General features: G+C 36.2%; 1 protein-coding gene across 3 annotated transcripts in view; it reads left to right on the plus strand.

Annotated features, from left to right (window-relative positions):
* The window catches only part of LOC105561028 (mucin-16), a 75,611-nt gene extending 63,798 nt beyond the window's left edge, over positions 1-11,813 (plus strand). For all 3 annotated transcript variants that reach the window (XM_012010651.1, XM_012010653.1, XM_012010652.1), the window contains exons 6-10: positions 2,731-2,898; positions 4,583-4,825; positions 7,510-7,776; positions 8,056-8,370; positions 8,866-11,813. In XM_012010651.1, coding sequence (XP_011866041.1) covers positions 2,731-2,898; positions 4,583-4,825; positions 7,510-7,776; positions 8,056-8,370; positions 8,866-8,919 — 1,047 coding nt within the window. In that variant the 3' untranslated portion in view covers positions 8,920-11,813. The remainder of the gene's footprint in view (positions 1-2,730; positions 2,899-4,582; positions 4,826-7,509; positions 7,777-8,055; positions 8,371-8,865) is intronic.
* Positions 11,814-12,593: the final 780 nt, after the last annotated feature.

Raw genomic sequence — 12,593 nt, forward strand, 5'->3', positions numbered from 1 at the left:
CCCCAGAGTGGTAAAAGACTTTCACGTTCACGAAATAAAACTCATCCTGTATACACGGTTCTTTTTTCAGTTGCGCTTCTCTCGACGCTCCGTTTATTCGTTTAATAATGCGCACGCACACGGCTGTGACTCACGTCGAATGTCGAGTTAATCGTTTCACAAGAAATCGAAAGGCATGCATATTGCATTCGTGTAATGGGTATTTCATTTATGTAAGCATTAATAAGGAAAAAGAAAAAAAACGCGAGTCTTCAAAACGTTGACAACATCGTTAGTCGAGAAAAAATGACGGTTGCATTAATATTGCTCGTATTATATAACTTTAATGCTGGAACATGTTCCGCTATTACATATTTTGTTAACAGTGTCGCTACGAGTTCTCCGCGCGGCGTTTTCTCCGGCCATCGGTAACATTAATACCGTGCCTGCAACAGCGTGAAACAATTAATTTTAATGAACGTATAACGCAGTCATATAACGCCGGGCGGAATCTGAACTAACCGAACTTAACGAATCAATTAATATAGAGGGGAAAGAAAATTAATGCTGCGCTAGGAAGTGCGACGGTATTATCCCAGTTTCGAAACTGCTGTCGTCATTACAAAAACAATCTTTCTTAGGCCCAGTTTTTCATTTGCTGGTTAAATGTTAAGAAGTTACTCGACTCCCCATCTTTTTCCGTAGAGGAAAGTCCTGTATTATTAGAGATAATCGAGATAGTATTAGAGTAATAGAAATAGTATTAGAGATAAAATCTTAATACGAGATAGCGGGGTTTTGTTAAATTAATAGGTATCGTCTGCTGATTCCACCATGAATTTATTGTCCTTGGAGCGAAATCAGTTTAGTGTAAAATTCATTCTTGGATTGCGTAATCGTTGCGAAAAAAGATTTGTAATTGAATTTGGGCACTGAAAACCTGCTATCTCACGTTAGAAATCTATCTTATAATAGAGGACTTTCCTCTATTATCATCTAAGAAAAGACAAGTAGTAGGTTGACCACTGGTTAACATTTCGCCAGAAGATGAGAAACCGGGCTATAGGGCCAATTTTTCCAACCCCTTGGTAAGCTAATAGTTAAATTATGTGTCTATCCTCTTTTAATTTAAAGGAAACACAAATGGTTTAACTATTAGTTAACTTACCAAGAGGTTGGTACCCTGCCCTTAATGAGTCAGATAATAAATCAGATGACTCGATTAAACAAACAAGTTTAGCGTGAAAAATCTTTAATGCCGCGAGAAGAAAATCCAGCGCACTTTTAGAAAGCTTCTAATTCTCGTTCGATTATATTAATCGGCGGCGTCGTGAAGTATTAAAAATAACAATGCGGAACGCGAATAACGATGACGATTAAATCGCGGCATTAAAATCGGCGCGGTTTATCTGGAAAGGTGCTCGATCGAACGCGCAATCACGTGGGGAAGTAGCGCGAGGCGCGTGTGTTGGTAAAGTATAATTAACGATAAGAGAATTGACGTCGCGTCTTCTTGCCGGAAGAAAGAAAATGTCACTCGCACACGCGGTTATTCAGCCTTGAATGGCTGATTAGACTGACCAGCAAACGGCGCGCTTTGCACTTCATCAGCGCCGCTGTACCGCGCTTCTCGCGGTCTTTGTTGTGCATGCGAATGACGGTGTTGAAATGGCCCGCCTGCTACGTGTCCCGAACGCGTTATTCTATTTCGCTGACTGTCGCGAGATTTCCTCAATCTCCTCTCAGATATGTCGGTCATGTGGCGTAATTGGTAATACAAGTGTTAATCGTTGCTTAATTGCGACGAAAGGGACTTGTCAGAATGCGTGATTTACAATTGCAATTGTTGCCTTTGGTATACGCTGACGTATCCTGGCATTCGTCGAGGTAGCCTCATTTTTTTTGCTCTAACATAACTACATTTGAAAACGGAAGTTACATGAAATTGGTTGCTTCCGATAGCTGCTCTGACTGATAACACAGGATTTTGCGATTTGAATCGAACACGGCGTTTCTTGTAGATTTTTTTATACTGAATCCCAACCCGGTCGTAAAATTATTCTAGTACGTCACAATTTTGAGAAAAATAAAGTAGAATCCCTAAAAACGATCCCTAGAAAAATAGGGTAGAATTCCTAAAAGTGATTTGGTAACATTTAGAGAACCACAATTTTGAAATCCAACACAAACCTGTAAGCCCTCGAAAGAATCGTCGGTAATTATACTTTATAGTCTTCATTACACTTTATACTTTTTCAGAGTATTTGGACAATATTTAGAGTGCTATTTTATTCTATTTTTCTCAAAAAGATGACGTATTAATTACGCGGCTGGATTTGGATCCGGCATAAAAAATGTACAAGAAATGATAGATTCGATTCAGATTGCAAAAAAGGATAAAGTTATCGCATTGTGTAATTGTTCGTTTTGTTACAATCATCTGTTGTTAAAGATTATATAATAGGAACACGTAATTATACAAAGACTCTCCAATTCTCCACCGAATTGCTCAAATCGAAGTTATAATTCGCGGCAGGCCGTTTTATCGTTTGTAAATATATTTTGCACGCTGGCGAACTGCAGTTTTCGATTCAGTGCATGGCCACTAAATTAACCATCACCGCATTTCGGGACATCGTGAGTATTTGTAGAATCCCGCGGACTTGCAAAGGTAGAAGGTCGCTATATCGGCTTTTGCTTTTCGTTTTGTCCAACGTAACGGCCGCTAACGTTTGTTGTAACCACTTGCAGTTCATAATGAGAAAGAGGCAAACGAGGTTCAATTACGGGGAACGGTGCCGGCCGGTATCCTTGGATGCCTACAGCCTCGACAGCGTTTCGGCGTACAATAGCGTCAGACGCAAAGGTGCGGCGAGATCCTCCAAGAGAAGTTACGGCAATCCGACTTTCGAAGATTCGGTAAGTTCGATTAACTCGTGGAAGAGCCTTCAGGAGTGTGTGAACTCCTCTATTGTGCTGTTAGGAATTTAATCTTGCGTTTAATCGATAATTATAGTATACTACATCAGAGATACTTAGGTTCGTGTATACCTCAACTATATTAGAGGTAAGAAAGTTATATAAATTAATTTCGAGACATTTTCCTCGTGAGAGATGCACAAACTGGCGTCATGCAAAAATAACGTTATGACAAATTGTTTTTTCTTCAGTACAGATTTTTTGATTATTTTGAAAAGATGTGCGCGCGGCACATTTGCAAAGGGACAATTTGTTTCTACTAACAATACATTTTTCCGTAACAGGGAGAGAATATTCTCTTAAAATTTACCATAAAAATCATGTAATCGTGGGACATGGCATTTTAAAGAACTTTATGAGAGTCTTTTTGAAATTGTAGTGTACTATAACATTTTATTTGTAAAATTTCAAAAAACTCTCAAAGTTGTTCAAAATGCGTTGTGCTATACATTTTACTAGTAAATTTTCCTAGTAAAATTAAAAAAAATTGTTATAAATTCCTTCGAAAAGCCATGTTGTCTCACGATTACATAATTTTCAGGATAAACTTTAAGAGAAAATTTCCTCCGTACATATTTTCTATTATATTACAGTAATAATTTTCCTTTCTTTATAGCTCTTACGCGTTACAAAAGTATAAAACTAAATTAAACGTTCAGGTAAACGATTATGCGAAGTAATAGTATCGCCCGTATCTAAATAGCGAAAGAGTAGCAGTGCTAACGCTATCTCGGTAGTAGATTCGATCGACACATAAAAGTAAATTAACTATGTTGCCGCTTTGTTTGATTTCTGCCGTTAGGTTGCCGTTAGTTGACTTAGATTCTTACTAGAATTCTGCTGACTTTATTGACTACAGTAGATCAATTGCATCTACAAATTATGTACCGGAACACATTTAATTTTATCTACGTAGCATGCATTCTGTTTAATTATAAACCGGCGTGTATCAATAAACTATTATCTTGAAAGCATCGAGCTGCTTTTACCAATGGCTAGCTTTTAACCAGTTGATTCCACGAAAAATTATTTACCGTATCTTCTGGAAAATTGTAGGAATCTTAAGGTTAATTCGTAAGTATAAAATGAATGCAATTATTGCGAAAGAGAGAAAAAATTATCCGTTTATTTTCATTATTTTATGTAATGTCTAATCGTAAATTTTTCAAAATTTTATTTTTATTGCGCTGATAAAGACTTTGCAATGGTCGAAACGTTCGTTTTCTTTTTATTGATTGTTTAAATGTAATTTTTTACATTGTTGCCCTGTCATTATTGGCCCTTTTGTTTATTTCTTTTTTTTTGTATTCTCACAGTTAACGAACATGTCTTTTCTTTATTAAGAAAAAATTATGTTATCGATATTTAAAAACGTGTTTCGACTCCAAATATGTGAACGCAGACTTTGGATCACACTTAATCTCTCAAAGTTTCTCAATATTTCAAGACTAAAATTCTCCCAACTTAGTATATGCCTTTTTACTTAATTGAATTTCGAAAATTGACATATTCGAAGTATTCTTGAATCGATATCGAGTAATTTCCTATGTAGCGCTCGGTCAAAGAAAGCAGGGCGTTCTCTCCTCCACGAGCGAAGCTTTCTAAAGGTATTCTCTTATTTCAGAGCGCCATTCCCTCTCACCCCCTTAACTTCGCCGGGCTTTCATCTTTCTGTAACGACGTTAACGCAATCAACGACGAGTTCGCGGGTATACCTCAGGTTTCGGCGAAGATAGACGAGCTGCCTCCAGGCGCGGAGGTGAAGAACAGGTACGCAAATGTGATACCACTTCCGGAGACGAGGGTGCCGTTACAGAGGCTGAACAACGACGCCTTGACTGAGTACATCAACGCTAGTTACGTGCGGGTAAGTGAGAACGTTTTGTTCGAACTGATTTTCGTGGTACAGCATCCCTCGTACATATCGCTCGTCGCTCACGAGGAACGTTCTTTGTCGCTACTCTGCGCGTTATTGCCGTTGAAGACTTTACTCTCGGCGTTCATGGCGTGAAACATGAAGCCATAACCCGAGCTCGAATTCGAGCGCGATTTACGGCCGGCGTCCCGAAATTACAGGTTCGCGATTCCGCGGTGATGCGAATCAATTAATTTGCAAATCAATAGCGAACGACGCCAAACGAGAAATAAATTACGAACTACTAGTATCCGCCTCATTTCTGCGTGGACACATGGGAGAACTGCGTAATTATCTATGCCATTAGGGTAATGGGATATTTATATGCGAGACCAGATTACGTCAGCCACGTCATACAGCGAGCGCTAAAGTGTTAAAGAGTAGCAAAGCGTTTTCGCGGCGCGTGGGAAAGAAATATTGCGTAACGCACGCGTCGCGTCGCTGGGAAAGTGAGTGCATTGTATCGCGCAAGCTGGGAACTCAAACGCGGAAGCGTTAGGAATTGTATACGGAATATAGACTAGAGATAGTCTTCTACAGCCTCAATAGCTCCGCAAACGGGGTTAAAGAGACCCCGTTTTGCGCGGAGGCTAATCATCTCGCGTGCACAAGGTTACGTTATCGAGAATACATTTGTCTGAAACATGTGTGTGCATTTCTTGCACATTATGAGGGAAATCCCTGAAAAGCAGACGCGTATCTTCACGAAAACATTGGGGAAATTCAAGCGATGACTTCTATACACATCCTCGCTAAAATATACAACGAAAGATATTGTGTAATTTAGTCACGAAGTAAGAAATACTAAAACAATTCACTACTGAAAGCTTCGTCTTGCACAGCGCGCTTTGGCCGACCTCGGAGAGAATCTTCTTTTAAAATGTACTCTAAAAATTGTGTAATCGTGGGACAACATGGCATTTCAAAGAACTTTCTGAGAGTTTTCTGAAATTTTACCATTTTACTAGTAAAATTTAGTTATGCTAGTTTTACTGGTATTTTATTTTACTAGTAAAATGTATGGTAAAATTTCCGAAAACTCTCATAAAAGTCTTCGAAATGCCATGTTGTCCCACGGTTACATAATCTTCGGGATAAACTTTAAGAGAAAATTCCCTCCGTGTATAATATACGATAGAATTCTAGACAGAAATCTATTTCAATTCTATCTCCAGTTATAGATCGTCTAAAGTTGGCTTAAATATCGATACGATTAAGTTCAAGGGTGACTTTCGACAACGTTGTCTTAAAATAAAAAACTAAATACCGTTTTTGAACCATGTAACTCAATGTAATCATTTCCTACTCAACAATGTGCCTGTTATGTACAACGTGTGTTCTAATATATTATTGAGTGGGAAATTGTAATAATGACGTTACGTAACGACTGCTTATAGCGTTCACTGGGTTGGTGTTGGAAAGAATCGCGTTTCAAAAATTCTTACCTCACCAATATCTCTTCAGTTCGAGAGTAAAATGTTCCCTTTTAACTGTATTTTACTGAGACGTTCGCTGATTTTTAAAATATCTCGTATATTTATATTGGTTAGGTCCGTTTTAGCAGTGCAAAAGACGCATCGCGAAATGATTTCGACAGTGGCAGTCAATAAAAGTAATATTATTATAGTAATACTCGAAGAAGTGGCTGTGCACGGAATCTCCTTCGTTGCAGAAATCGCAGGGGGATGTCGCGAATGTATTATGCGCACGTCGTGTCCTAATGATTTACGCAACGGACAATTTTATCCAATAAGCGCAATGTGCGCAACGACCGAGCAATTTTCAATTTATCAGGCTTGGGGAAATTTTTCTCATTTAAAGAGACGAAAAAGTGTATGAGACACGCAAGACTCGTGTTTTTCCTTTTTCTCCCTGCCGAGTGTCCTGCGGCGCCCAGCGCCCTAAGGGTGCAGCAAATCCATTTATCTCGCACGCGTTAAGACGCTTCCGCTTCTGGGATTCGACGGCAACGAACGAGATTTCCATTAGGGACGAATCGATCGATCAACAAGCGAACCCAGAGCGGTATCGCTTCCGCCTTCGGATTGCTTCATATCGCGGATACAATCGAGCCGGCATTCGTAACGCTTCCACCTTATATATACCACTGTATATAACGTGTATGTGTGTATAGCGTACGTCTTGCAATTACGGAGCGTGTAGGTATTAATGCGCGCCGAATGTGGTCGATGGAACGCAGTCTGACGTGTAATTAATTTCGCTCCACTCTCGATAAGATCGCATAATACTCCGGAAATGCAATTGCACAATTGTCTGAATAGAGAGTGATTGGTCGTCAACGACAATTATCTATAAATAGAACAAAAAGTTGAAATGAATTGTTCCACGAATGAATTCGAAATTCCACGTCAGTCGTTCTTAAAAATATCTTATTAATTAAGATGCTTTGTGCGAACCTGATGTTAGATTAATTGTAGCAGTAATTAGTGATCAAGCGAGTTTCAATTTGAAATAGGATAAAACATGTGCGAGATATAAGTTGCATCTCTTTGATATCTACGATTATGTTTCCGGGCAAGAGCAGTGAATAGTAAAATTTCGTATTTAATTTATAAGTTTACGAGTAACTTGTTTAATTTCCTACAGTGGTTAAAAGAGCATGTCTTATTTTTCAGGGGCCTAAGAACGCCACAAAATACTATATCGCGTGCCAAGCACCAATAGAGTCGACCGTTACCGACTTTTGGCGAATGATCTGGGAGCAACAGTCCAAGGTGATTATCATGCTGACCGATCTCGTCGAGAACGAAGTGGAAAAGTGTACGGAATACATTCCACCTTCGGAGGTAACAGATTGTCATCGACTTTACGGTGACTTCCAAGTCACGTTGAAGAAGCGGGAAACCAAGGAGAAGTACGCTATCTCTACACTTCATCTGAAGGTAAAGAGCACTCCTAATTAAAGCACAAACCACTTGGTAATACTAAATCTCTTTGGAACCTAATCATTAACGCGTATAATTTCAAGTCAGTTATAGTCTCTTAGTAATTGTATTAACCTAACGTCACTTGGAATTAATTAATTAAAAATCGATTACAAAACAATTCTTTTTCATATAATTCAAAATATAATATACTGCAAGAGATCTCTGTAGCAGCTCGAACATTCAATGGCAACCTTTTATCAAGCAGAAGCAATTAAACAAATATGTTTTCAGCAGAATCTGGAGAACAATACGTTCCGTGAGGTATTTCACATTTGGTACCTATGGCCGGTGAGTGGCGTCCAATCAGACGGTACAGGCCTAATAGCGGTGCTCCTCGAAGCAAGGGCACTCCAACGAGGTGGCCCTGGGCCCATCGTGGTCCATTGTAGTCCTGGCACAGGACGCACTGGCACGCTAATAGCCCTCGACCTAGGAATTAGACAATATGAAATTACGAGGACCGTGGACGTGCCGAGGGTCGTTTACACCATCAGGAGAGACCGGGCTGGCGCAGTTCAGACCAAGGAACAATATGCTTTCATATACAAGGTGATACTCAAGCCCGTTGATCGCTACACGAGGATACGTGGTTCCCTCAAATAGAATGTTCATCGTTCTCAGACCTAATTTAATTACGCGATTTTAATAATTTATTTTCTTGCCCATTTTTGTTCGGTACACAGAGAGAACTTTTTAAAATTTAACCCGAAAATCATTTAATCGTAGAATAACATGGCATTTTGAAGAACTTTATAAAAGTAAAGACTCATTGTCGCGAATAAATAATTAACCAATGTAGAAAATTAATAATCGACACATCTAGCAAATTTTTTATAAGAGCAACTTTGTAAGTCTTTGAAATTTTACCATACATTTTACTAATAAAATATATGGTAAAATTAAAAAAACTCTCAAAAAATTCTTCGAAATGTCATCGTCAATCATGTCAGAAGATAGATCGATTTATATACGCATAAATATAATAGATTTATGAATACTATATTGTCATAATGGTAGTCGAAAATGGATCTTTCTTTGTTGAAGGCACTAAACTTGTACGCGACAAAACTCGCCGGCGGCGTGCTAGAATCAACGTGAAGCAGAAATCCTGCGAAGATGAAACGTCCATCGACGAGGGTTGATTGTTTGGTCAGCGAATAGGGTGTGCACGTGAAATCGGAAAGAACCTTTATCCAAAAAAGATTTTCGCACGGTTAGGTAGCTGCGCAAGTTACTGGCTGAAGGAAATCAAATACAAAGATGCCAAATGTTGTCCGATTTAAGGGCAGAGGTGTTCTAATATTGCTCTTAAGAAAAACAGGGACTTTGTCGAAGCTAAGACAAAATGGTGATTACGAGATAAATATAAAACAGGGTGGATGTGTATTTTGTTAGAACGCTAAATGTTACGTAATGATTTATCGGATGGTTAAGATCGTTGGAAGAGCTAAACGTTACCTAAGGTAAGGCGTGAAATTAATTTGTGATATGTGAACTCTTAGATTACTTGTAGGTTTGCTGATACTGACACAATTCATTCACTGCTGACTTGTGATTCTATTAGTGAAAAGTTTTAGGGATTATCAAGGATACCTTTTATTTTCAAAAAAAATTTTACTATATTTTATAAGTGGAACAATTTGAACAATTCAAATATATTTAAATTGTATTCAATTTGTATACGTTTACCTAATATTTTCTTGAGTAGAATTTACTTGCTAAAAGTAAGTAAAATATTAATTACTATTTAATTAATGAATGTTTAAAGAGAGGAATTTTCTTCATATTCCTTAAACAACGATACTATTTTTGGGCGTCCCTAAGACTGTAAGGAGATATTATGTTGATATTAATAGTTCGATGTGACTCACAATGCATGCGGAATATCGAATACCAAAATTGGAGGAGAGCCGAGTTTAGTTGAAATTTTAATAATGAAATTAATAAACTTTCTTATTTTTCAATAATTTTATATGAATGTGATGCGATCAAATCACCTTAAAAAAATTTGGAAATATTTTAAAGTAATGTACCAAAACGGATTAACAATGTTTTAAAGAGATACTTCCATTAAAATAATTAATATTTAAGGTGAACTTCATGAAAATTTAATAGTAATTGGATATAACAATTGGAGACGTATATATTTATTTATGTTTGAATTTTGAATCAATGTGCGATCTTTCGAATTTCCATTACTTAATATTTTTGACGTCAGAAGTCATTTTATTTGTAATAAAGCGCACACTCTGTTTTAGAAAATACTCTTGACAGCATATGCAATGCAAAGATTTCAACTCATTTGAAATAAAAGAAAAAGAAAGTTTTGATCTGCATGCATCGTTCATATAAAAAAAATGGTGCATTTTTAGAATCGAAGTCCCACTTTTGCTCTTGTCGTCGAGAAAATAGAAATGTTTTAATATTGTGATTTGAATCGGTTAAAGACGATAAAGAGGCATTTTATAAACATGCATGCAAAAATAAAAATCAGCATAGTTGTGTATTAAATATCATGTATATCCCCGTAAATGCAAAAGGTGTGATCGCTTATATATAATAGACATCTTTGGTAATACAACAGTTACTTTTGTAATAATATCAAGAAAGGACATTTTCTGATTTTTTTCTTAAATTAGATATTTTATTGTTGTTATTGTTATTATTGTTGTTATCATTGTACAGAATATATCTCAATTCCGTGGCATGTCGCTCTCTATAATTGTAAATATGTAGAATGTGAACGATTATTCCGACAATTGCGTTGATTAATCGACCTGAGAGATTTTATTTATACATAGAAAGCGTTAATCATCGATTTTTAAGCCGAGAAATACCAGCCTTCCTTTTTTGGCAAGCCTAATTGTACGGACTTGAAGCGAATGTCCGTCCATAAGTGCAATGTACCAAGTGTATTTAAAGATTAGTGTAGTTACGTTAGTTTTGTAAGAAAATTCAGTCTGGATTATGATCCCTAGTTATAATTACGACGAGACATGACGGAACTGACTTTAATTTTCCGAATGCAAGCAAATTACCAACTAATTAACCATCCAGTGGATTTTACTTATCTGAATTTATCGGAAATCAATTTTAATTGTTCGATTCTTCGGTGAACGACACTTTACATGGGCTGCAATTTTATTCGGCTGATATTTACTTTAATGAATGAGTGTTTAGATGTCATTCGCATTCATGATCAGTCGCTGCGCCCTCAAAGAGGAGCACGATAACGTCTCTTAATAATAATTTTAATATAAAAACACATCACACAGTTAATCTCTAATGTGATCAAGTGTGTAGCAAAACTCATGAGTCAAATTTATAGAGAGAGATGCATTTTATGTCTTTGAAATATTACATATACAAATGATGAATTATATGAATAACATAATTGTATTATCCATTATTATATGAATAATAATACGCGATATTGCTAATTAGTCTATGACGGCTGTATCTGCGACCGTGTATTGTGATTTATAACTGCAATTATCGACTGATGTGAAAATAAAAGTAGTAGTTATGTACAAGATAACGTTGCAATATTGATGACTTATGGAAATATGAAAATTAATAGGCTAGCATCACGTATCTAGAGTCAAAGAACATAACAGGATTTACAAGTGATATTTATCTAACAGCCAACCCTTAAGGACATACATATCTTGGACCACGATCATATGATAAATATTATTACGATAATATTATGAAAATCATCGAAAGTTGATGTATATAATATTTATGGTACCAAGTCAAGTACCAAGCCAAGTCGAGATGTAAGCTTACAATCGTACAAGCTTATATCTTAAAATCGTAAACTTGTGTTTTTAAATATACAAATTATATTCACTCGATAAGTTTACGGCGTTGATATAAATCTTATATTTCATTTAATAATAAAATGTCTAAATAAATAATGTTATATTGTAATTATGTATGCATGCTCCAGACGTGATTGTAAAACATGAAATAGACGCAGTATTATACAATCACTGTTTTTGATTGACTTCTAAGACAGTGCGCTTTATATTATTTGCACTTAAAAATATTACTTTATTGTTATTGAATGACATTAACAATTGCACAGATTTTAATGAAAATCATCATTTAATTTATTTCAATTTAGACACCTGGTGCCACGAAATTTTGATGATGTTACAATATTTACAATTATTATTATTGTACAGGATCGATTATTCTATTTTAAGTATTTATTATTATTGTATTATCATAAAATATTTTTATCTGAATAATTTTAGTTTTATTTGTGAACATATGAAACATATTAAAGAGAGCACTAAAAAAGAAAAACTCTAATGCACGAAATCTGTCAAGTTAGCACAACATTCTTCGAATTAAAAGAAAATACTAACAGTTCTAATAGCACTTTTGATAGTTCTATAGTTCCTGGTAAAAATTAATTAAAATTGTTAGTGTTTTTTTTAATTCGAAGAATGTCGTGCTAACTTCACAGATCGACAAGTGACGCTGAAGTTCACGTTCTTCGCGGTCTTTTGAACTTTGACCAATCCAACTGCTTTTTATTAAAACACAGTGGCAACGAAATCGGTGAGGTGTGACCTTTTATGGATATTTATTAAAATGCATATTATTTTCTTATTTTCTTATAATTAAATCTAATTATATTTTTAAAACAATAATAGATGTAACAATTAGATATGCAATAATAATAATATTTCACTAGTTATCTGCAGGTAGTTTCATCGGAATGACTGAAGCTCACAGTTTGAAAATTCTTCAATTTGTTA

The sequence above is a fragment of the Vollenhovia emeryi genome, unplaced genomic scaffold (assembly GCF_000949405.1).
Source record: "Vollenhovia emeryi isolate VEMERY1.0 unplaced genomic scaffold, V.emery_V1.0 DF939214.1, whole genome shotgun sequence".
In the NCBI taxonomy this organism is placed as follows: Eukaryota; Metazoa; Arthropoda; class Insecta; order Hymenoptera; family Formicidae; genus Vollenhovia; species Vollenhovia emeryi.